Genomic DNA, 21,739 nt, shown 5'->3' on the forward strand with positions numbered 1-21,739 from the left:
ACGTCTACAATCGGTCACACTCGCGTTCGGTCACAACCTGTTTTCGGGTTGGTACGTCGTTGTTTTCACGTCCCTTCTTCCACAGCTCATCTCTTAGAATCAGACAACCATGTCGCGTCGGGTCACTCGAAGCATGGCGACGTCGAACGTTCCCATGCCCTCCTCTTTTAATCTCCTCCCAGTCGAACTACTCCATGAAATCGTGGACACTTGCGTCGACGAAGAGAAGGGTCCTCTGCTAGCTACCTTAATGGCGACAAGCCGGCGCCTGAGGAACTTTGCGCTGCCGCTTTTCTTCAGCATGATACACGTCACTACTCCGTCGCTCTTCAATCTCCTTCTTGATTTCCTTGATGACTCACCAAGTGAATATTATTCACACGTGCGGTATGTCTCATCCGTCCGACATTGGTAACTAAACTGACCTTCCATAGCTCTCTTAAAATTCATCTCCAAATATTCGATCTTCCGGAGCGAACGAGCTTCAAGAACTCGTCTATCCGCAGTCTCAAAAAGTTCACGGGTCTTCGTGTATTCGAAGCCGCGCTGGTCCGCGGGAAACAAAACCTTCTAGACGCGTTGTCGACGGGCTCACCGGGACTGCAGCACTTGGACATCAGCTGGAATGGGGTGAAGCATTTTCCCGACATGCGAGCGTTCGCGCAGCTTCGGAGTCTGCGCATGGTTACGCACGATCGTCCGCCCAGAGTCATTCCCCGCCTCTATGTCACTCCCCGAGTCACCCTCAACCACCTCACCACCCTCGCAATATCCCGTGTATCCCACGCTTGCCTCATGGATATTGCTAACGAGTACATCCTTCCCCAGCTACGCGTCCTGCGTTTCGACCATGCATGCCGCCCTAGAGCGGTATACCATTTCATTGATAGACATCCATCCCTTGCGGAAGTCAATGTCACTTTTCTGCCCTTTGGAAACCCCCGTCTTTACCCAATCACAAAAGTCATGCAGGGATCTTCAGAATGGATCCCGCTGTCAGTAGACACCTTGGATTTTGCCACGGGTATCAAGGATCCTCCAGGATATTCATGGGCGAGCATACTCATTCAGGAAGTCGCTTTCAAGCGCGTTCCCATCGAAGAACCCGATGATCCCAGTGTTCGGTATATCATTAAAGATCTGGCACTCATGACAGAAGATACTGCTGCGTGGCAGTTGGGATCACATTTCATGAACGTACTGAGCTTGGGCGGAAAGGTACCACTCTTTGACGATGTTGAAACACTCACTGTGCAGGCACTCGATGAATGGGCGCGTTATGCCTCGTTTTCGGCGTTCATGGTACGTGTCGCGTGTTGTTCCATGATGTTACTCACTAATTCAATTCACTTGCAGACCGAATTGGCTGAAAATCTCAAACAATGGCGTAAATTAAAGAAATTTACCGCCCATATCACCTCTTTATCCGCTTTTCATGCGTGGGGAGAGTTTCATCGCCGGCCCCCTCGTCCAGTATCGGATGCTCTCCGACAAAATAGTCCATTATTGCAGACCCTTCCACCAATATCCTCCCTGACTGGTGGACCTATCACTATTGTTACGATACTTGAGGCTCTGCAGGCCAGTTACCCGGACTTCATGGCGCGGGATCTGGCAGATGCACTGCGCGCTGAAGTTATCAACATCCTAGGCCCCGCACATGCGCTAGTTCCACCAGCTGGTCTGTACCTCGTTCCCGCATGGGAAAAAGTGAATCGGAACACGGTTAGTGCGGCGGTGCTGTATCTCGCGAAGCAATGTCCCTTGCTGGAGCAATTTGATTGGTACCTGTCGGTTGCTAGGGATAAGTACATTCAAGGTCCACTGTGGAGATGGAAGATTCAGCGAGATGAGAAGGGTGAGGCGACGTCGGTGTCTGGCGAGCTCATGTGGAAGGATCGGCCGGTCCTGTACATTATGGTTGGAAGTGAGCGTGAGCGGATGGCTAATCCAGGATGTAATGATGGGTAGAGTCTCAAATAAACTCAGTCAACGTCGCTTGTGAGTACACTTCCTTGCACATACATGTAAACAATATACTTATGCATAGCGTAGTGACATCGATCGTTTCCAAGGTTAGCGGCACTCCAGTCCGGGTGTTCAACTTTCCATGTTCATTATGGCAACGAACCTCTTTCCTGTGTCACCGAAAGGCTTCGAATTTCGGATCACATTGTTTGTGTTGTTAATATGGGATGGAACATTGCCTACGACTGTTCCAAAGCAGTATACATTTGATATATGCCTCCGCGCTACGAGTATACAAAATCTAGTCGCCGTTGCGAGGCGACCCCTTGGATTGAATCCGTCGTCGGAAAGCTGGTAGATGGATCGTACTTATTTGGTAGACGACGTTGTACATCTTTGATTGCCAGATGTATTGCAGGGCCCCTTGATGTGTTCAGTCTTGATTTTTGGTGATAAGAAGTTCGGGAGGCTCCATCTCATCAAATGTTCGCGACGTGTGTATATCTACCGAGATCAATGGCACTTAAACGGCCTTCGGGGCTTTTCCACGGAGCTTCTCACAAGAGGTCGAAAATGGGCCTCAGCGGATTCAAACAAGGTTACTTGAGTGCTTAGGCCGATGGTGACGGCTATTGTTATCTTTGGAAATTCGCAAAGATTACTTATAAACTCTAGAATAAGGTCTCTACACGCTTGGAACGAGCCTGTCCAGATAAATTAGATTATTGCCCACGCCAATTAATACGTGGAGATGCCACTCACCAACCATATTTCACCATCTCATCAGCGTTTATGATTGCAGCCGCGATGAACTCCCTAGCCTCTAACCAAACCCACACTTTCAAGAATGCTCCCAAATCGCTTTGTGGGAGGTCCCTTGTCATAACCTCTCTTGAAGCCATCTGCCCGCCCAACTGCCTCAGAATCGGAAGAGCGCTCTTGAACAAATCCAACCCAGGATCCAACTGCCGCCCAATACCCTCTAGCAATAATATCGAAATGACCGTATTAATAAAATCACCCTCCATTTTTACGTGGTGTTCTCGAACGCTTTTCAGTACGTCTGTCAGAACGTCAGATATCTTGATCTGACCGAGCGAGAACGTCTTGCGCTTGACGGTGAGCACAAGATGCTGCATCTTGAGCGCGAATGTCTCCGTATCTATGGCTAATTCTGGTGTACGACACCGTTCCACCATCAACTGTCCTGTTCGGTATCCGTCGAATTCCGCCATCGCGCGAAACAAGTCGAGAAAGTTGGTGCGGTTGGTAGCAGAAAGGGTCGTTACAAGGCCAGCATCAATGAAAATTATCTCAGGAATATAGCCGTCATTGTAAAGAGTGGAGAGCTCCAGCAGCCACTCTGACTGGCTGTCGACGAGGCTCCGCAGGCGCGATACCACTTCTATCGAATCGGAGTAGTCGGGAGGAGAGGTGGGAGGAAGTTCGGAGCTTGATTTGAAGATGGACGTCCATATGGAATTGAAGGCATTTTTGAGGAGGTGGCGGGCCGTCGCTGGCTTTGAGAACTTGACCATAATGTTTCCCGGATGGAGGTCGGAGTGCACAAAGTTGTCCAGAAGAAGCATGTTCTGGATCTTCGGTTAACCTTGACTCAATCTCCAAGGATAGCAAGCTCACCAAGAACGCGTCTAGCCCTACAGTCGCAACCTGCTCATCGTAAGGTCCGCCGCCATTTTTCAAGAACCATTCCATCGGCAGAGCATCCTGGAACTCTTCAATCAATAGATCCTTCGTCGACCATACTTTCAGAGGCCGAGGAAAGGTGACTGGGACTTTCCGAGGTGAAAAATTGCTTTCAAACGTCAAGAGATTCTCTGCTTCATGACGAAGATCCAACTGTTGGAACATCATATCGCCAAAGACCTTGACCTCCTCTGGTAAAGATATCCATTGCATACCGGGAAACAGCGTGAGGACTTTTGCGAAGAAGGTCATGATGGAAAGATCCCGTGTGATAGTCTTCGTCACACGGGGATGTAAGACTTTTATTGCCACCGCAGCCGTAGGAACAGAAGGAGGAGGGTCTTGCAGGAGGGCAGGAGCGACGATTGCACCAGGATGTGACTTTCTGGGACGGCGAGGTCCAAGGTACGAGGGAGGGAGGAGATCTTTCTTGAGAGTCGCTCGATAGACCTGAGCAATGGCACCTGTTCCAATGGGGGTCTCGTCAAACTCTTCGAATACCTCATTGAAGGGTCTGCGGAAAGCGTCAGCAATAACCTTCTTGGTGTGTTCTAATGGATGGGGAGTGCCGCTGGAATGGAGTTGGCCGAATCTCTTACACAGTTCGGAAGGAAAGAGATCAGCACGAGACCCAGCCCATTGTGCAAGCTGACTGGATGTTAGCTTTCAATTCTGAATTCAATAGGCTGTCACCCACTTTAGTGAAGGTTGGTCCAGCTGCCTCCATCTTTGTGACAAGAAAGTCATACCACCACACGGCACCCCACCTGTCGCCATTCAATCGTTTCTCCGGAGAGCCGACAAGAAGCATAGGTGCGGATAAAAGCACTGGCATGAAGAGTACCAGGAGATGTACGAAACGTCGTGCTGTCAGCAGTGGCTCCCATATCCGGTGGCGGATGAACGACATAATACGAGAGGTTATTGTCATATCCATCTCCGAAGGCGAAAAGATGGTCGGTGAAATCGTCTTCCTCTGCGGAGGACATGGTATTAGGGTCGGAGAGGAAAAGAGGCCTGGAAGTAAAGATTTCGGTCTTGGAGTCATATAAAGGGTGAGCCCGCCCGCCAACGGTATTATCCATAACGCTCGACGCCCGAGAGAGAAACGAGGGATGGGAGTGCGAGAGAAGAAGGAAGGGAATGTTGAATGTCGTGACCAATTGGAAGCGTGCCTTGGCGTAAAGTTGTGCAGGTGAACCGGGCCTTTTGTGAACAGTACGGAGAACCGTGCTCGACAAAAGAGCATATTCGGCCTATATGCTACTAGTTATCGCCAATATGTTGAAATAATAGACATCCGGTACCGATGGCGGTGGCGGAGGAGGTCGTGGTTGTGGTACCGGGTTAGGACGGTCCTGACGTCAGATTTTACGCCACCTCCTCCTGGACTGCGTCTGTCATTCTTCTTTCCACGTTCCTTGCAAACATGTTCTCAGAGAAAAGCCACCGTTTACGTTTCACTGTAAGAACGGGGTATGTGTACACTTGGTATACCTTACTTTATAAAATACTTTCCAAGTTGGCGTTACGGAAGATTCAGATTAGTCCACCTGATCTGTGGTCTGATGGAACGGCCCTCGGATGTTCATAAAGGGGACAGCGAAGCACGCAGTATTCACTCAGCGAGGGAGAAGGCTCCCTTTTGTTCGTTCCATTCTATTCCCACTGCACCCTACCGCAAGCTCTTCGAGTTTTCTACGATCCTTTTACCCAGGAGGTAGGACAACGTGAGGGAAATCGCCAGACAAAACAAGGAAAAGAGGTAGGTCTGGCGGAACAAATCCTTATCAGGTTGAATTTACCCTTGTTGGCAGATTGCAATTTTGCTTTTGACTTCCATTCCCCTCCCATCCTTTGGACTGTCCATGGCAGCACCGTATGCGTTCGCCACCCTCTTGACGTCCGATTTTTACCTTCCTGGTGCTCTTGCTCTCGCCGCAGCCCTCAAGGATGTCCATCCTACCCCTGCCATTCCGCCCGAGGTGGAATTTCAGACAGTCTGCCTAGTAACGCCAGAGACAGTTGATGTCTCTACCATCAAACTGTTACGCAAGGCATACGATGTTGTAATTGGTGTTGAGGTGATCGCGCAAGAGGACGATAAAGGTCTCAAATTGTTGGGTGAGTCTGCTTTCCCTCTCTATGACAATCCTCAGACGCGTCGCCTTTGCGTCAATGTCACACGTTGCCCACTGCATCGACATTTCACATACGTAATCCAGATCTTACACCTCAGGACGCGTCAGAGCGCTCAAGATCCATACAGCGTTCTGCATGTTCCGTCGCTTTTGCCTGAGTCTCTATTCTCTTTGCAGCACTATCTTATATGCGTTTCGTTTGCTCATGGTATCATTCTCGTCACAGGTCGTCCTGACTTGAACACAGTCCTCACGAAGCTTCACGTTTTCCGCCTTACACAGTACTCAAAAATTATATTCATGGACGCAGATGTCTTGCCCATCTGGCCACTTTCGCATTTGTTTTCGCTTCCACACGAGTTTTCTGCAGTGCCCGATGTCGGATGGCCCGATATATTCAATTCAGGTGTCATGGTATTGTCCCCCGGAGAAGACAAATTCACTGAATTAAACACTCTGTTCAAATCGAAGGGGTCGTGGGATGGCGGAGATCAAGGTCTGCTGAACGAATGGAGGGGAGGAGACTGGAATCGGCTCAGCTTCACGTATAACACCACTCCAACAGCTGCATATACGTAAGTATGGCGCCTTACATCCACTGTTCCACCTTCTTATTGCAATCTTGCAGGTATGCTCCAGCTTATGAACGTTTTGGGTCCCAGATCAAAGCCATCCACTTCATCGGCCCTAACAAGCCTTGGAATTTAATTCCCCATCGGCCACCATTCTCAGGCAAAGCAGATTCTTCCCCAGTAACGGAATTTTCCCAAGCTTACGACTATACGTCTCTGTTGGATCGCTGGTTCTATGTTTATGACACATACTATCGGTCACAGAGCATTGTCCCTGAGGCAGAGTTCGAAGTCAAGCGGTATACTTCCGCATGGGACGAGCAGTCTGGTGCGGAAGCCGAGGCTGTATCCGTTGTCAGCTCTATAGTGCCGACCAGTGCACTGGGTTTGGAGGATCTGAAGCGGCTTGCTTTGGAAGGTATGAGTGTAGTCCCATCTGACAATCGGTCTGGAGAAGGCGATTACAAAAGCATGCCGTTGGAAGGACGCGTTGACTTGATGCGCCCTCGACCAGAGCCCCAAGAAGCGCAACGCGAAGCTACAATCATTACTCGTGAACCGCAAGCAAAAGTTGTACCTTCGACGTCTGTACAATCCGATGACTTCCCAACGTATCGTCCACCCCCACCAGCACCAAGCAACATTCCCCCAAGCTCCCATCCCCAGTCCATACCTTTGCAGCCAATTTTTTCGATCCCGCCACCGCAGCTGCAAGCTGATGATATGTATCACGAGCCTTCCCATCCACCAGGCAACCTGCAAGCTGATATTGTGTATCATGAGCCTACTCATCCACTTGACGACCTGCAATCCGATATTACGTATCATGAGCCTCCTCGTCCACTGGACCAACACGAGCAACTAAAGGGTCAGGAGCAGTCTCGTCTTGAGGTACCCTCTTATCCTGCAGAAGCTCCAAAGAAGCAAACTCAGCGGCTAGAGCAACGTCCACCCCCTAGACCCGTTTCTCCGCCTAAAGTTGCTTGGAATCCTGCCATCGAACCTCCTCCAACTACAGCACCTGCATCTTCTGTTTTCCCGTCGGACACGTACTTCCCAAACGTCTGGGATCAGCGTCCTAGTAAATTACATGATCAAGCACGTCAGTATCGCGCTCCACATCAGCAACCATCTTCACCCACTCCAGACTCTGGTGCATTCTTTCAACCCCCGCCTACGCCTGAAATACCAGAGTCTCTACGCAAACAAGGACACTACCGCCAAGTTACTGGAGACGATCACCTTGGACTATCACCCAGTCCCGATCGTTCCAAAGTTAAGCCTGTCTTCCCATGGGAGGAGCAGCCGCGTCACATGCCTGGACGCGTATTTCCTGCTTCAGATGCACCCTCGCCATCGCAGTTCTTGAGTCCGGTATCGGAGGAACCCTTGCCTCTTGCAGCGCCATTTTCGCCTCCCTTTTCGTCTCGGTCGCAGACACTTTCACCTTTACAAGGCTTACCCGCGTCACTGACATATGCAAATGCATGGGATACTGTACCCAGTATACAAAAGTATGCGTCAAGATTAGTACGATCACCTGTGTTGCCCTTAGCACCCGCCTTTGAAAGTGACGACTGGCGTCGACGTGGAGGACGTAGTTGGGATGATCGTACTGAAGCTAGCAGCCGAGATGGAGACGATGAGGATAACGCTGATGACGATGATGAAGCGCCAGCTCAAAGTCTTTGGGCAGAAGATAGCGACAACGAAACTCATACCTCCAAAGCTCGATCGCGGGGATCTTCCGTCTCCTCAGGCTACGTCAGTAAGGCTAAAAAGAAAGAGTACCGAGTACGTGGCGTTCAAACAATATCTCCTGAAATGCGGAGTCAAGGCGTTCAAGTTGATACGATTTCGCAGTCTCCCTCCCGTTCGACTGATAAACTTGGTAGTACCCGAAAACAGTGGGCACCGTTAAGCGTGGCTACTCCGTCAGCGCCTGTTGTCGTTAGCCAAGTCAGCGGAGGTCCTGAACTGTCGATGACGACAACGTACCCCTCTCCAGCCGGGGGCATGCGCTCGCCACGAGAGTATGCGTTTCCTGATACACCAGGCACCGCTCGTGCAGGCAAAGAGGCTTCCGCTATCTCTCCTCCTCCGAGACAGGCTGAAACAGGAAGCCCCAGCATTGCACGCCAGCTCTCACATGATGGGTCTTCACTAGCATCTCCACCATCTTCGGTAGGCCCGCTATCCCCTCCGGACAGTCAGCCCTTTTCTGTTACCTCTCCCCGCAAACCCGGCCGCGTGTTCGATCCCGCTCGCGGCGTAGAGGTGTTCAAGCGCGGCTCTGAAGAAGTATTAGCGCGTTTCCTGAAGATGAGCTCTTGGGAGGAGTAGGAGCAGGCTGTATCAGTCGTCTAACATGATGTGGTTTCATTTTCTCAAACTTCTCTCTTTTAAGACTGCTTTCGATGATCATATATTTTTCGTTTGATGCTGCCAAAAGTTTCATATGAACATTTCTGGTTTCTCTTTATCCGGTTCCTACGTATACACCTATCAGGACTCATTATACCTCACACATTGAATTGTTCTCGGCTGTAGCATGTACTTAAAATGCAGGGATACCCACTGCTGTCCACTTCTGTCCGTTTATACATATGTCGTCATAAGTACCTGTTTTTTACTATGACGTATATGACGTCACTCTCAGTCGTGAAGGGACCATTCAGCGACCAATACAAATATAAACGCACCGTCATGGATAAATCGATTTTCTTCCTAACACGCTATGTCTTCATCACCTGGAGTATTCAACGTTAAAGAGCCACAAGGTGCTGAGTGAGTTCGCGGTTTCTACGATATCCTGAACTCTACTAGTACTGACACCTCATTGCAAGGCTTGCCCAAGCGCAAACCACCGCCGCAAGGGCCCAAGTAACGGCTCCGACACCCCAAATCGCGCGTCAAGAAGAGAGGGCTTTGGATGCTGCCAAAGAAGCGGCCCAGAATGCTGTTGCAACTGCCCAGGTAAGTTTCCAACGTGACAACTATTTATCGCGAATTGTACCATGTTTTGTAGGCGAAGGGTCCAGCATTTACCAGCCAATCGCCCTCTGCCCTTGACACCCTTCAACGACAAGTTCAAGAGACCACAAACGCTGCGGTAGCTGAAGGAAAGCAGGACGTCGAAGCAGCCAAGTCCTCCGGAACAGGATACCTCGAGCAGGCCAAGGAACTCGCCAGTAATACGATCACTGCAGTTGACTGTTCGAGATAATTATCTTCCGACGGATTTCGTTGAATAGCAATTTTACCAGCAATATCTCCCTGGTACTAATGCTACAATCACCAAAGCATCCGAGTCGCAAGGGACTACCGCAGGTGTTGGATCCGCTTCCACGGCGCGAAACACAACTTCACAACTTCAAGCAGGTGCGACCGCCGCCGTGGAGACTGCCAAAGAATACTACGTTTCTATGGCACAACCTCAAGTGGAGAAAACAACAGAAGCTGCACAGAGTTACCTGCACAGTCTTCAAGGACAGGGATCAATGGCGAAAGTTGGACATAGTGATACAGATGACGTTTCGTGAAAAGATTGTGACAGTTTTTCTCGGCATCATGATACATGGGAAAGATGGACGACCGCTCACCCTAATAGTGTTTATAATTTTTTACAAGTGCCTGCCGCGTGCCGAGGCGAGTACGACCTTGCTGAATCTTGTCCTTGAACCCTATTGCTGTCTCTTTCGAGTCGACCTTTTCATTGGCAATGCTCCCGACTCAAAACATGTAAGGAAACACTGAAAGCGACGATTCCTCGTCGGGTTGATCTACGTAAGTCATACCAATATGTTACGAAGTGTTTGCGTGGCACGTCTGCTTCTTTGAACACCGATATACCAGTCGTATACCTCGCAGATCATTTGTACATTGAAAAATCCACACTGCATAGTGCCAAACCATCTCTAATAAGAGTCCCCGAACTCAGACCCATAATCTATTCCAAAATTCCGACCGGTGTCACGACGCCGTGCGCTCGTTCGCCAGATGTCGATACGTCATGTCCGCGCAAAAGTCGTCGTCCAGGGAGAGGCTGGGGTGCGAGGTGTACAATAACAGCTAGACGCAAAGGATCTCGATCAGTAACGAAGACAGTCGACATCGTGCGACGTGCGTACTATGTCCAGTTTACCCTAGCCCTATACTCCTTGTATCCCCAACAATACCCCGACGCCATGCTCTCGCTTGCCGGACGTCGATACATGGCGTCGAGGTAAAACCAGTCCCTCCTAAGACTACCTGCCGTCCCTACCCTATGCGAAGTTTCGCCGTGGGTGTGTTCACCGGTTTTGAATACATCATCTAGGCGCAGACGTCTTGCTTGCCGGAAGACGATCCATTGTCTCCAGCCAAAACTCGGACACCTACACACCAGGATGGGGTGGGGTCATATTTCGCGCAGTCTCCAGGCATACTCACTCCCTCCTCGCACCAGACAGGAGGCAACGTCCTCTTCTACTTTCCAACAACGCACGTTACTAGCCATTGAAAGACCAGCGCAGCGGGAACAGGTAGACGTCGTTGAGTGGTAGGGGATGACGCAATATCGGAAGGGAATGTCCGACTGAAGGAGGGTCGTGGGGATGGGTCGTTGGGTTGGGGTTGATGTCGATTTGTCATAGTGTGGTGGATACGTGGCAAGTGGGAGGAGAGAATAGCAGAATCTAGTGAACGGATAAGGATCAATGGCGTAGAGCACTAACAGATGTACTCACCAGTATCATATTGGACTGCGTGCATCATGCGCAAACCTGAATATAATATATCGATGGCGGCTGAAAGCTTCATCAGGACCATGAACAGTAGATGGGCGAGCTCATTCCCATATAGGCTTACGAGATAGGTGGTCCAGGCGATCACACCTAGCTCCGCGGTCCTGGTCATCCTTGGCTATTCCCTCTGCCAGAAAAGCATTCAGTTTCCACTCTGCCTCGCCTTTTCCTGTATTTTCCCCCTGGACGAGCTCCTTTAGTACCTCGACTATCACCTTGTGGTCCTTTTACAAGCTTGTACCGATCCTCGTCTTGCGGGCTGATATACGTGATAATGATCTTGTTGGGTACAATGTTCTCGTGTATTGAGCATGGGATGCCAAAGGGAGACTTTCCCTCTGCAAGTGTCCAGAGACGAAGTTAGAAAGTGTGCTTCTTGTTGGTGGCAAGAAGGACAGATGCAGTGTTAATTGTGCTAGGACAGCACAGCGAGTAGTACTAGTCCTCGTAAGTGGAACAGACTATAAAGTGCGACGCATGAGCATCAGCGAAGGGAAATACGGAGAAGGTATTAGTCACTCACGATCCAATTCTTAAGCAATTCCCCAGATGTTCAGGTTCAAACGTTCAATATTCAATGTGCGAGGCGACTTTTTGAAGCTAGTGCTGCAGGTGCGATAGAGTCGAGATGGTAAACGGCTGAGTACTGAGTACTGAGTCTTGACATGCTGCACGGCTACGTTGTATTTGTTTGGTTTTGGCAGATGCGAGAGTAGGAAGAGGACTGCTGGATTGAGCACAGCCACCTATTTGTACTTAATTGCTTTTGGCAGACGACGGAAAAGGAAACTTTATGACTGTGGGTTGACCTTGCTTTTCAGCAAGGTAATAATGGGATGAGACTAATGCGCAACCCCCTTCTTTCGAAGAATCCCCGGGTTTCTCAAGAACCCGGTTCCTCAATGGGATTGAACATCTTTTCATCCCGACCGCAAATCGGCACGCCGGCCGGTAATGCCTCACACATTCCTAATTGGGACTAGTTTCGATATCGTCGTCGGTTGTCCTGTTTCTTCATTGCTGCCCCATCTCTGCCAATTTTTATGCTGCTAATCTGTTACTAGACATTCAACAACTTATTTTCACTATGCGATAGTCTATCCTGCCCCCAAAGTGCCTCAGAAAGGCAGGATTATCTCCACACCACGAGCTAGCTTCTTTTCATGCATCCGCTGTTGTCGTTGGGACCAGGGACAAGGGGTTACGTTCTCCTACATTGGAGTGGGCTATTGTGAGTCTTACGATTCTCTGCATACAGGCTTGTTTTGCTAATTAATGACTAGATACTGTCTAGGTTTTTGTGTCATAGTGTTATCATTGTGCTGTATCCACTGCTATGAAACGTGCAATTTTCCGGTCTTCAAACATGTTACACAATGTACCTGAGATATGAACATCAACACGCTTGGAGAGAAGCCAGATCCTGTAATAGTGAAATGGTGCGCCCCAGTTGATTATAAACTAGAAATATACACATGTCGTTAGCGTGCTGCTATGGTTATTCTCTCCCTCCTCCTGGCGCAGATGAGGACTATGCACAATGTCTTCACACACCTATATGGAATATGAAACGCCAGTCCATCACATCGCCTATAGTATCTCTCATCTATCTACGTCATCATTCGCGCAAGTCTACGACACGTCGACGTCTTACCCTTTGCTCCTCAAAACATCATCAGCTGGTGGGAGTTCGAAGAGGACGAACTGATAACAACTGCTGGAACTCTTATTCACCCTCACGATACTGTTTTTCGCCGGCTCGACCTTTTTCCGATAATACAGTTGATGAAGAATGAATATGCCAAAGGGCGGCCGTAGCCTACGTGTTGTCTGCTGGAATGGGTATCCGCACGAAGCCTCAGTGTTCTATTTTAGTGAAGTATTTTGTCTTTTCTCTATCCAGATGTTAGATACCGATTGCCGATGTATGTCAACACAATCTTTGATACGACGTCCCCAGGCAGCCGACGCTCAAATATTGTTAAAGACTCGACGATGATCCAACTGCATTGGAGAGGTCATAATCGTACTATGTGTCTTCAAACCCACATATATATTCTGAGATATCCCTCTGTACGACGTATATAAGCACCGGCTAGTAGACTCAAATGAATCCCATGCATGGCGTGGGCCGGCGCCCTGTCACGCTCCCCGGGACATGTGTCGAAAGAACCGAGTTGCTGCATAGTCACTCAGGCACCAATAGGGTTCTTTCAACGAAGGGGGTTGCGCATTAGTTTTTTCCTAATAATGCCTGTTATCGTTCAGCCGAGTCGGCCACAAATGATTGAGTTTTTGATGACATCACTTGCTATCGTGCTTGACCTCGATGACTTTACCCCAGATCCTTCTAGAGCAACTCAAGAAAGTTAATCCAGCAGCCGAGTTTTCTGGATCGCTGCCAAGGATTCAGTCATCTCTGGGCGACACATATTTCGCCAAAGTGGGTCGTCCGAGCGAAGCTGAACAGTATGAAGGGGAAGTCGAGTCACTTAAAGCCATTAATGCCGCTGCGCCCGGTCTGGCACCTAAGGTCATCGCGTCTGGTATTGAGAATGGTCGCCCATATTTCATCTCAGAGTATAAGGTCCTCGGAGGCCTGTCGAACTCCTCTGGAGCGGAGCTTGGAAAGCGTTTGGCTACCGAATTACACCGGTATAGTTCTGACCGCGGCTTTGGATTTCATGTGCCGACGTTCTGTGGGGCTACCCGTATGAAAAACGGGTGGTTTGACACTTGGGAGGAATGCTACAGTGAGATGATAGGAGACTTACTTAACCAACTCAAGGGGGAAGGAGGGCGGTACGACAAGCTCTGTCGGAAAGGAGAGGAGATCAGAGAGAGGTTAGTCGTTTAAGACTCCAAGATAATTATTTAACACACAGTTACACAGGGTTATCCCAAATCTTCTAGGTACGACAGTTGTCCTTTATGAGAGCGTCGAATGTTGAAGTAGAAAAAGGACCGTTGAAGATTAAGCCGGTCCTATTGCACGGCGATCTGTGGGTGAGGTCTCCATTTTTTTACACGAGAGGATATGTACTGAAGATGGTCAGAGTGGCAATACTGGGCTCGAGAGGACAACTGGAAAGCCGATAATATTTGATCCATCATCATTCTATGGGCATAACGAAGCAGAGTAGGTACACAGATTGAGTTCCTGTATACTATTGACACGTACCACAAATAGTTTGGCTATCGCGAGAATATTCGGCGGAATTCCTCGGTCATTCTTTACAACATATCACCAACATTTTCCCAAAACCGAGCCTATCGAACAATACGAGTTGCGAGGTGACTTGTATGAGCTCTTCCATTACTTAAACCACACAGTCTTGTTCGGAGTGAGTGCATAAACCAACACTATTGGATTATCGCCTAATGAGACTCGTTATAGGAAGGCTACGCATCAAGTGCAGAAGGAAAGATGGACAGGCTGCTAAGAATTGTGTGAAGTTTTTACACAACATATGTAAACAAATGAGCCATTCAAGCTCAACACCTGTAAATAGTGGCTGAATAACTTCTTGATCCACAACCAACGAGACGGGCCTTTACCTATCTAGTTCCACCTAAGCACTCTATAACGTGCGCACTTCCAAGCTTTACGTCTCGCTGCCCGAACGATATTTTCCCATTCCGCTGCCTGAAGACCGCGTCGGCTTCCGATTCGAGCTCTGAAGTTCGATTCCACATTTTTGGCGTCTGAAATTGGGACATGAGTCAAGGTATCACTGTAATTAGCATTTTAGGATCTCATCTATTAACACTCACTGAAGAATTCGACTACTCTGAAGACCCTTATACATATGACGACACGAATTATGATGTGGGCGAGGAAGAGGAAGATGACGACTACAAGGAGATAACGCAGGAAGATTGTTGGACCGTCATATCAAGTTTTTTCGAACAAAAAGGTCTCGTACGGCAGCAACTCGACTCGTTCGATGAGTTTGTGCAAAATACCATGCAGGAATTGGTCGACGAGAATGCAGACATCATTCTTGACCAGTCGGACCAGCACACCGGCCGCGATGGTGACATGACGCGACGTTATGAAATCAAGTTCGGCCAAATTTATCTCTCTCGCCCCACAGTCACAGAAAGTGATGGTACTGTGGTGCCTGTGTTCCCGCAAGAGGCTAGGTTGCGCAATCTGACGTATTCAGCGCCGCTGTATATCGACATGACGAAGAAAGTCATGGTTGGACGTGAGGATCCAGACGCTGCGCCTGGAGAGACGCAGTGGGAGTCGGAGAGCGTCAACACTGACACCGCAAAAGTCTGGATCGGCAAGGTAAGTTTTGCTCACCTCGCTTCACTGACAGTCTCACTAACGAGGAACAAGGTGCCCATCATGTTACGGTCGACGTTTTGTATTCTCCGTGGGCTTCAAGACCAGGATCTTTATGATTTGAATGAATGCCCGTACGATTCTGGAGGATACTTTATCATTAACGGATCCGAAAAAGTGTTGATCGCCCAGGAACGTATGGCTACAAACCACGTCTACGTTTTTGCCAAAGCACAACCGGCGCCTATTAATTTTCTCGCTGAAATTCGCAGTTTGGTGGAGAAGGGAGGAAAGACTATCAGTCAGTTCCAAGTGAAGATGTTCCATAGACACCAAGAGCGTTCGGTGGGTACTGTGCCACTTCATTCCGAAATGATGCTTATAAGTGCCTTAGCTCGGAAATGTGATGAAGGCTACGATTCCGTACATCAAAGTCGACATTCCAATATGGGTGGTCTTCCGAGCTCTTGGTGTCATATCGGATCGTGATATCCTAGAACATATCTGCTATGACATGCAAGACGCACAGATGCTTGAAATGCTCAAACCCTGCATTGACGATGGGTTCGTCATTCAGGACCGTGAAGTGGCATTGGACTTCATTGGAAACCGTGGAACTACCACCGGTCTTTCTCGTGAACGTCGAATACGGTACGCGCAGGAGATTTTGCAGAAGGAGATGTTGCCGCACGTGTCGATGTCGGAGGGTTCAGAATCCAAAAAGGCATACTTCTTTGGATACATGATTCATCGACTCCTCCTTGCTGCCTTGGAGCGCCGAGAGCTCGATGATCGTGATCACTTCGGAAAGAAACGGTTGGACCTAGCTGGTCCGCTACTTGCAAATCTTTTCCGTATGCTATTCCGAAAATTCAATCGGGACGTGTACCGGTATCTCCAGAAGGTATGCATCTGGATGACTTCCAGTCGAGTTTTCTGACCTTCAGGTAGTGTGTGGAAACACACAAGGAGTTCAATGTCAGTATAGGCATTAAACACCAGACCATCACGAATGGCCTCAAGTACTCTCTTGCCACCGGCAACTGGGGCGACCAGAAGAAGTCAATGTCATCTAAGGCTGGTGTGTCGCAGGTGCTCAATCGTTATACTTATGCGTCGACGCTTTCACATCTTCGTCGGTGTAACACGCCCCTCGGACGTGAAGGGAAAATTGCTAAGCCTCGACAACTCCATAATACACATTGGGGAATGGTTTGCCCTGCCGAAACACCAGAAGGCCAAGCTTGTGGTCTAGTCAAAAACTTGGCGCTGATGTCGTGCATTTCCGTCGGATCGTACTCTGCGCCTGTTATCGAGTTTTTGGAAGAATGGGGTCTAGAAACTCTTGAAGAGAATGCTCATTCGGCAACGCCTTGCACAAAAGTGTTTGTCAACGGTGTCTGGATGGGAGTTCATCGCGATCCAGCAAACTTGGTCAAGACGATTAAGAAACTGCGGAGAAAAGATGATATCAGTCCTGAAGTATCTGTGGTGCGGGATATCCGAGAGAAGGAGCTACGATTGTACACGGATGCGGGGCGAGTTTGTCGACCGTTGTTTATCGTCGAGAACCAGCAGCTGGTTTTGCAAAAGAAGCATATCAAATGGCTTGTTCGTGGAACTAATGACGACGGCGAGGAATATAAATGGGAGCAGCTGATAAAGGGTGGCGTTATCGAGTTGTTGGATGCGGAGGAGGAAGAGACTGTCATGATATCAATGACGCCGGAGGACCTCGAGAATTCTAGGCTACAACAGAGCGGAGTCGACATCCATGCGAACGATGGTGACTTCGATCCTGCTGCTCGTTTGAAGGCTGGTATTAACTCCCACACATGGACGCATTGTGAAATCCATCCTAGCATGATTCTAGGTATTTGTGCTAGTATCATTCCATTCCCAGATCATAATCAGGTATGTGATTGTGGACGCTGCTTCTGCTAAGTTTACTGACGTCTGGGTCCTTTATTTCAGTCTCCTCGTAACACCTACCAATCCGCTATGGGCAAGCAAGCGATGGGCATATATCTTACCAACTTCCTCATTCGCATGGATACCATGGCCAACATTTTATACTACCCCCAAAAACCTCTCGCCACTACTCGATCCATGGAATATCTCAAATTTCGGGAGCTACCAGCTGGACAAAATGCCATCGTAGCTATTCTGTGCTACAGCGGATACAATCAGGAAGATTCCGTCATCATGAACCAGAGCTCTATTGACCGAGGATTATTCCGGAGTATCTACTATCGAAGCTATATGGACGTGGAAAAGACCAACGGCATACAATCACTAGAGTATTTCGAGAAGCCCATGCGAGAGAGCACACTTCGGATGAAGCACGGCACGTACGACAAGTTGGAAGACGATGGTCTCATTGCCCCAGGTACCGGTGTGGTTGGAGAGGATATCATTATGGGGAAGACTGCACCTATTCCTCCAGATAGTGAGGAGCTTGGTCAGCGTACCCGAATGCATACGCGACGAGACGTATCAACGCCGCTGAAGAGCACAGAACGTGGCATCGTCGATCAAGTGTTGGTCACTACGAATTACGAGGGTCACAAGTTCGTCAAAGTTCGAGTTCGGTCCACCCGTATCCCTCAAATTGGAGACAAGTTCGCTTCAAGGCATGGTCAGAAAGGTACTATTGGCATCACCTATCGACAAGAAGACATGCCCTTCACTTGCGAGGGCATTGTGCCGGATATCATCATCAATCCTCATGCCATTCCGTCCCGTATGACAATCGGGCATTTGGTCGAATGTCTGCTTTCCAAAGTGGCAACGCTTATTGGAAATGAAGGAGATGCCACTCCTTTCACAGACCTTACTGTCGAGTCGGTTTCGACCTTCTTGAGGCAGAAAGGTTATCAGTCTCGGGGGCTCGAGGTGATGTACCACGGGCATACGGGACGTAAACTGCAGGCGCAAGTTTATCTTGGACCGACATACTATCAACGTTTGAAACACATGGTGGATGACAAGATTCACTCTCGTGCTCGAGGGCCGGTGCAAATCCTTACAAGACAACCTGTGGAGGGTAGAAGTCGAGACGGTGGTCTGCGTTTCGGAGAGATGGAACGTGATTGTATGATCTCTCATGGTATTGCCGGTTTCTTGAAAGAGCGACTGTTTGAGGCTAGCGATGCCTATCGATTACACGTTTGTGACATGTAAGCCAACCTGTGACATGGCCTGCATAGCTGCTGATCTTTTATTTTTTGTAAAAAATAGATGCGGCTTAACAGCCATCGCTAACCTGGTAAGCTGCGTCTCCTGCGCGTAGTCACATCTCTGATATCTCATTTCATCCAGAAAAAGCAAAATTTCGAAGTAAGCGTTCTTTTATCTTTTCTGGTCTCTATTAACCGTCCTCTAGTGCCGAGCGTGCAAAAACAAAACTGCTTGTTCGCAGCTTTATATTCCCTACGCTGCAAAGTTACTCTTCCAGGTATGTGTGACATTTTAGGACATTTCATCAACGCCGTGACTGTATCACTCACTGACTTCCGTGTGACATCAGGAATTACAAAGCATGAACATCGCTGCACGCCTCTACACCGTTTCGTCGGGTCGGATTCGAGACTAATGTTGATTACTTTGCTGTCTATGTAGGTGTGACACTGTATGTAATATACAAGATGAGAAAACCATCCGATGTTACGACAAGGCAAATATTAATAAGCTGGGAACGAAATATACTTACTAGTATCAATCATCTCGATTCCTTGTTTCGTCACCTCCGCTCATAAGACCCCGCCGCTCGTCTTCTCTGCCATGGCTATCGGTAGAACGCCGCCCTGCGCGCTTTTTAGTCGGCGAATCTTCATCGTCGCTCGCTCCTTCATCACCGATTTCGAAGACAACACTATCCTCTGTGACACCGCCTACCGCTCGCGTTCCACCCACTAGTGTTGCCTCGTCGTCCTCACGAGCTCTGGTACGACTTTCCAGAGCTTCCAAGTCATAGTCCTCGGCGTCCTCTTCGTCTTGGGCAATTTCATCCGACATCGCTAATGTAGATATCCCAAGTCAATAAATAAGCAACTGCACCAAACATTCATACGCAAAAAATGATACATATCTTCTGTTGTTCTCCGATGGTCGCCAGAGGTATGCTATTGTTACGAAGGCGGCAAGGTAAAGTAAAGCCAGCCAGCCATCGAGAAGCCACCAGCGGACTTTCCAAGACTTTGCGGCATAGTCTGTAATAAAATATCGTTGAATAGGATGACAAGGCATGAATGAGTCGAGGGTACCTTCAGCCAGTCTGCCCGAGAAAGAGAATGAAGATACGATAAAGAATATGGCGATCACAACGACCGTTAAAAGAAGAATGCGGTATAAACGCTCAAACATCAATAGCTTGTAGCGTTGTTTGCGGGCCTTTAGCTGCGCAATTGTTGCTACAGAAAATGTCAGACCGGCACAAGACGATCATGCGAACAGAACACCGACCATTCAAAGAATACATGATCCACAAAAGGAATCCACTAAGAGTGAAGGCTAACGGAATTACGAAAAGTAACAAAACAAGCGCCGAGGTCGACTCTAGCTCGAGTTCCACAATTCCCACAGCATACAGTACTGTTGTGAATAAATGAACAAACCTGAAAATCGATACGGAAAGGTTGGCGCTACGCACTTCCAAATATGAAATGTGCACCCGCAAGTATTTGGCATTTGATCATCGTCCGGCCTAACGATTCACGGACCACGCTGAGACCCAGGGATACCACGAGCAACATGAAGAAGGACATGGAGTTTCTTCCGGCATCTAGGATAGCGACTGTAGAGTGGCCGATGGAAAGACATTAGCGACGAACATTTGTGCATGGAGACAGTAGCTGACCGACTATCAAGAACACCGTAGAAGCTGTGCTTTTCTCGTGTGCGTTGAGATAACGATAGTACGCTGAATCGATGGTTAGCGATGATAAGCAGATGTAAGATTCAATGGCTACCCCAGTTTGCAACCATTTCGATAACAAGTAACCCAACCAAACCAGAAAGATAGTACTGTGAAGTTACAAGTTAGGTATGACTGCCACTCGCGTAGGTACAAAAACTACCTGGATTGGAAGAAGTTCTTGAACATGTTTGTAGCATAGCCATCCCCATGCACCGGCGAACGTTGCATACACCAGGAACATAACGAAATAAAACTAACAAGAAATCAGATAGGGACAGCAGGACTTTGCATTCGAAACTGACAGTAACTTTAGGATAGTCCGTTGCAGGCAGCTGACCGTCAAAGGTATTTTGGAAGAACACAAGCCCATTGTACGATGGATGGTAAGGCACGTCCGTAGGAGCCCTGGCAGAACTACCGCTACTGGCTGAATTTCTTACAGTGACAGGAACGATGGCTTGCAAGAAGAATGGTTAGAATAAAGGTGTGATGAACAGAGAATGCGGCTCACCGACACAGTAGTAACCCGTTTTCCGGACCAGATATTGTATAGGTTCCACGTACATATGAATCCCATTTGGACTAGGATTAAGAGAGTCCCGGACTCGAAGACTGCGTCGCCAGGGGGTTGTGTATTCATCATCCGCAGAGGGAGGGGGGGTAGGTACCCCGCCTGGTGCATCTGCCCAAAATTCCGCGGAAGTAGATGTTGAATTCGTATCTGACGTCCAAGGTAGCTGGACCCTCGCAGACCAAAATGAAGTATCGTTTATTGATTTCCCGGAAGGAAGGTCAAGTATAAACCGTCCTAGCTCGCTTGCAGTGCAAAAGCCACCAACGACTGCGCTCGAGGTGCACACGTATGTTTTCTGCTATGCAGCTTTATTAAGCACAAAATGACTTCTCACTACACGAGTCATGCATATACGACCACTCACAGGCAATAGAGCATCTGCTGGGGAGGTAACTTTTCCGAGATACTCTGCATCTGCCCATTCGTACACGACCATTGCTACATTTCCCTGAGAAGTAGCGTCGAAGCTGACTTGATATGAAGGTTAGATGGAGGAAATAATGCTATTCAGCTGCCGCGCACCGTTAATATACGTCGACTGGCTTCCCCACATACCGCTACATATTTGACGGGAGTAGTCTGACATAAATGATTCAATTGGACCAATCCCAAGGACTACAGTACAGAAAACTTGCCTGTATCCACCACAGGGACTTGATAAGAAAGTACCGATGTAGTGAGAAAAAGCCATGGAAAAAGAAGAATAAACGGATGGCTGAAAACCGCCATCGTGACGGGAGGTAAGAACGTGTTTGTTTGCGCCTGCTATGTATCCTGTGCC

General features: G+C 48.7%; 8 protein-coding genes across 8 annotated transcripts; 5 read left to right on the forward strand and 3 right to left on the reverse strand.

Annotated features, from left to right (window-relative positions):
- The first annotated feature begins 65 nt into the window (after positions 1–65).
- EV420DRAFT_970052 (uncharacterized protein) lies at positions 66–2,210 on the forward strand. The gene is made up of 4 exons (XM_060484197.1): positions 66–387; positions 435–1,302; positions 1,357–2,001; positions 2,056–2,210. Exons 1-3 carry the CDS (start codon positions 110–112, stop codon positions 1,969–1,971), a joined length of 1,761 nt encoding a protein of 586 aa, XP_060336669.1. The 5' UTR covers positions 66–109; the 3' UTR covers positions 1,972–2,001; positions 2,056–2,210.
- A 516-nt stretch (positions 2,211–2,726) lies between these two features.
- EV420DRAFT_1262111 (uncharacterized protein) lies at positions 2,727–4,924 on the reverse strand (the record flags this gene model as incomplete). Its single annotated transcript, XM_060467107.1, has 3 exons — positions 2,727–3,560; positions 3,610–4,323; positions 4,373–4,924. The coding sequence occupies 3 exons, from the start codon at positions 4,922–4,924 to the stop codon at positions 2,727–2,729; spliced, it is 2,100 nt and encodes a 699-aa protein (XP_060336670.1).
- A 369-nt stretch (positions 4,925–5,293) lies between these two features.
- On the forward strand, positions 5,294–8,978 carry EV420DRAFT_970153 (glycogenin). Its single transcript, XM_060484199.1, has 4 exons — positions 5,294–5,440; positions 5,493–5,799; positions 6,043–6,391; positions 6,445–8,978. The coding sequence occupies exons 2-4, from the start codon at positions 5,544–5,546 to the stop codon at positions 8,729–8,731; spliced, it is 2,892 nt and encodes a 963-aa protein (XP_060336671.1). The 5' UTR covers positions 5,294–5,440; positions 5,493–5,543; the 3' UTR covers positions 8,732–8,978.
- A 37-nt stretch (positions 8,979–9,015) lies between these two features.
- Positions 9,016–9,793, forward strand: EV420DRAFT_970005 (uncharacterized protein). The gene is made up of 4 exons (XM_060484195.1): positions 9,016–9,175; positions 9,235–9,364; positions 9,417–9,714; positions 9,770–9,793. Exons 1-3 carry the CDS (start codon positions 9,126–9,128, stop codon positions 9,612–9,614), a joined length of 378 nt encoding a protein of 125 aa, XP_060336672.1. The 5' UTR covers positions 9,016–9,125; the 3' UTR covers positions 9,615–9,714; positions 9,770–9,793.
- Positions 9,794–10,360: 567 nt separating this feature from the next.
- Positions 10,361–11,284, reverse strand: EV420DRAFT_1475706 (uncharacterized protein; the record flags this gene model as incomplete). Its single annotated transcript, XM_060469286.1, has 4 exons — positions 10,361–10,433; positions 10,519–10,764; positions 10,875–11,064; positions 11,116–11,284. 4 exons carry the CDS (start codon positions 11,282–11,284, stop codon positions 10,361–10,363), a joined length of 678 nt encoding a protein of 225 aa, XP_060336673.1.
- Positions 11,285–13,485: 2,201 nt separating this feature from the next.
- EV420DRAFT_1515247 (fructosamine kinase PKL/CAK/FruK) lies at positions 13,486–14,707 on the forward strand. Its single transcript, XM_060471882.1, has 6 exons — positions 13,486–14,016; positions 14,066–14,085; positions 14,135–14,178; positions 14,229–14,311; positions 14,363–14,516; positions 14,570–14,707. Exons 1-6 carry the CDS (start codon positions 13,502–13,504, stop codon positions 14,624–14,626), a joined length of 873 nt encoding a protein of 290 aa, XP_060336674.1. The 5' UTR covers positions 13,486–13,501; the 3' UTR covers positions 14,627–14,707.
- Positions 14,708–14,758: 51 nt separating this feature from the next.
- EV420DRAFT_970187 (DNA-directed RNA polymerase II subunit RPB2) lies at positions 14,759–18,918 on the forward strand. Its single transcript, XM_060484200.1, has 7 exons — positions 14,759–14,900; positions 14,952–15,469; positions 15,521–15,811; positions 15,861–16,370; positions 16,418–17,380; positions 17,441–18,734; positions 18,788–18,918. The coding sequence occupies exons 1-6, from the start codon at positions 14,891–14,893 to the stop codon at positions 18,647–18,649; spliced, it is 3,501 nt and encodes a 1,166-aa protein (XP_060336675.1). The 5' UTR covers positions 14,759–14,890; the 3' UTR covers positions 18,650–18,734; positions 18,788–18,918.
- Positions 18,919–19,183: 265 nt separating this feature from the next.
- Positions 19,184–21,719, reverse strand: EV420DRAFT_1627290 (lung seven transmembrane receptor-domain-containing protein; the record flags this gene model as incomplete). The annotated part of the gene is made up of 13 exons (XM_060476034.1): positions 21,594–21,719; positions 21,481–21,537; positions 21,323–21,429; positions 20,896–21,256; positions 20,687–20,841; positions 20,545–20,637; positions 20,437–20,491; positions 20,325–20,387; positions 20,118–20,261; positions 19,931–20,059; positions 19,732–19,878; positions 19,531–19,677; positions 19,184–19,485 (listed from the first exon to the last, which is right to left on the reverse strand). Exons 1-13 carry the CDS (start codon positions 21,685–21,687, stop codon positions 19,184–19,186), a joined length of 1,854 nt encoding a protein of 617 aa, XP_060336676.1. The 5' UTR covers positions 21,688–21,719.
- Between the last annotated feature and the right edge of the window lie 20 nt (positions 21,720–21,739).

This window comes from Desarmillaria tabescens (genome assembly GCF_030435595.1).
Source record: "Desarmillaria tabescens strain CCBAS 213 chromosome Unknown EV420scaffold_5, whole genome shotgun sequence".
Taxonomy (NCBI): domain Eukaryota; kingdom Fungi; phylum Basidiomycota; class Agaricomycetes; order Agaricales; family Physalacriaceae; genus Desarmillaria; species Desarmillaria tabescens.

Bases quoted from the DNA above. Each gene is read 5' to 3' on its own strand.
- EV420DRAFT_970052 (XM_060484197.1), top strand. From the start codon at position 110: ATGTCGCGTCGGGTCACTCGAAGCATGGCGACGTCGAACGTTCCCATG. The intron at 388-434 runs GTATGTCTCATC...GACCTTCCATAG, and splicing joins GAATATTATTCACACGTGCG to CTCTCTTAAAATTCATCTCC. The intron at 1,303-1,356 runs GTACGTGTCGCG...ATTCACTTGCAG, and splicing joins CCTCGTTTTCGGCGTTCATG to ACCGAATTGGCTGAAAATCT.
- EV420DRAFT_970153 (XM_060484199.1), top strand. From the start codon at position 5,544: ATGGCAGCACCGTATGCGTTCGCCACCCTCTTGACGTCCGATTTTTAC. The intron at 5,800-6,042 runs GTGAGTCTGCTT...TTCTCGTCACAG, and splicing joins TAAAGGTCTCAAATTGTTGG to GTCGTCCTGACTTGAACACA. The intron at 6,392-6,444 runs GTAAGTATGGCG...GCAATCTTGCAG, and splicing joins ACTCCAACAGCTGCATATAC to GTATGCTCCAGCTTATGAAC.
- EV420DRAFT_970005 (XM_060484195.1), top strand. From the start codon at position 9,126: ATGTCTTCATCACCTGGAGTATTCAACGTTAAAGAGCCACAAGGTGCT. The intron at 9,176-9,234 runs GTGAGTTCGCGG...CCTCATTGCAAG, and splicing joins AAAGAGCCACAAGGTGCTGA to GCTTGCCCAAGCGCAAACCA. The intron at 9,365-9,416 runs GTAAGTTTCCAA...CATGTTTTGTAG, and splicing joins ATGCTGTTGCAACTGCCCAG to GCGAAGGGTCCAGCATTTAC.
- EV420DRAFT_1515247 (XM_060471882.1), top strand. From the start codon at position 13,502: ATGACTTTACCCCAGATCCTTCTAGAGCAACTCAAGAAAGTTAATCCA. The intron at 14,086-14,134 runs GTACGACAGTTG...AAGTAGAAAAAG, and splicing joins GGTTATCCCAAATCTTCTAG to GACCGTTGAAGATTAAGCCG. The intron at 14,517-14,569 runs GTGAGTGCATAA...GACTCGTTATAG, and splicing joins ACCACACAGTCTTGTTCGGA to GAAGGCTACGCATCAAGTGC.
- EV420DRAFT_970187 (XM_060484200.1), top strand. The intron at 16,371-16,417 runs GTATGCATCTGG...ACCTTCAGGTAG, and splicing joins TGTACCGGTATCTCCAGAAG to TGTGTGGAAACACACAAGGA. The intron at 17,381-17,440 runs GTATGTGATTGT...CCTTTATTTCAG, and splicing joins CATTCCCAGATCATAATCAG to TCTCCTCGTAACACCTACCA.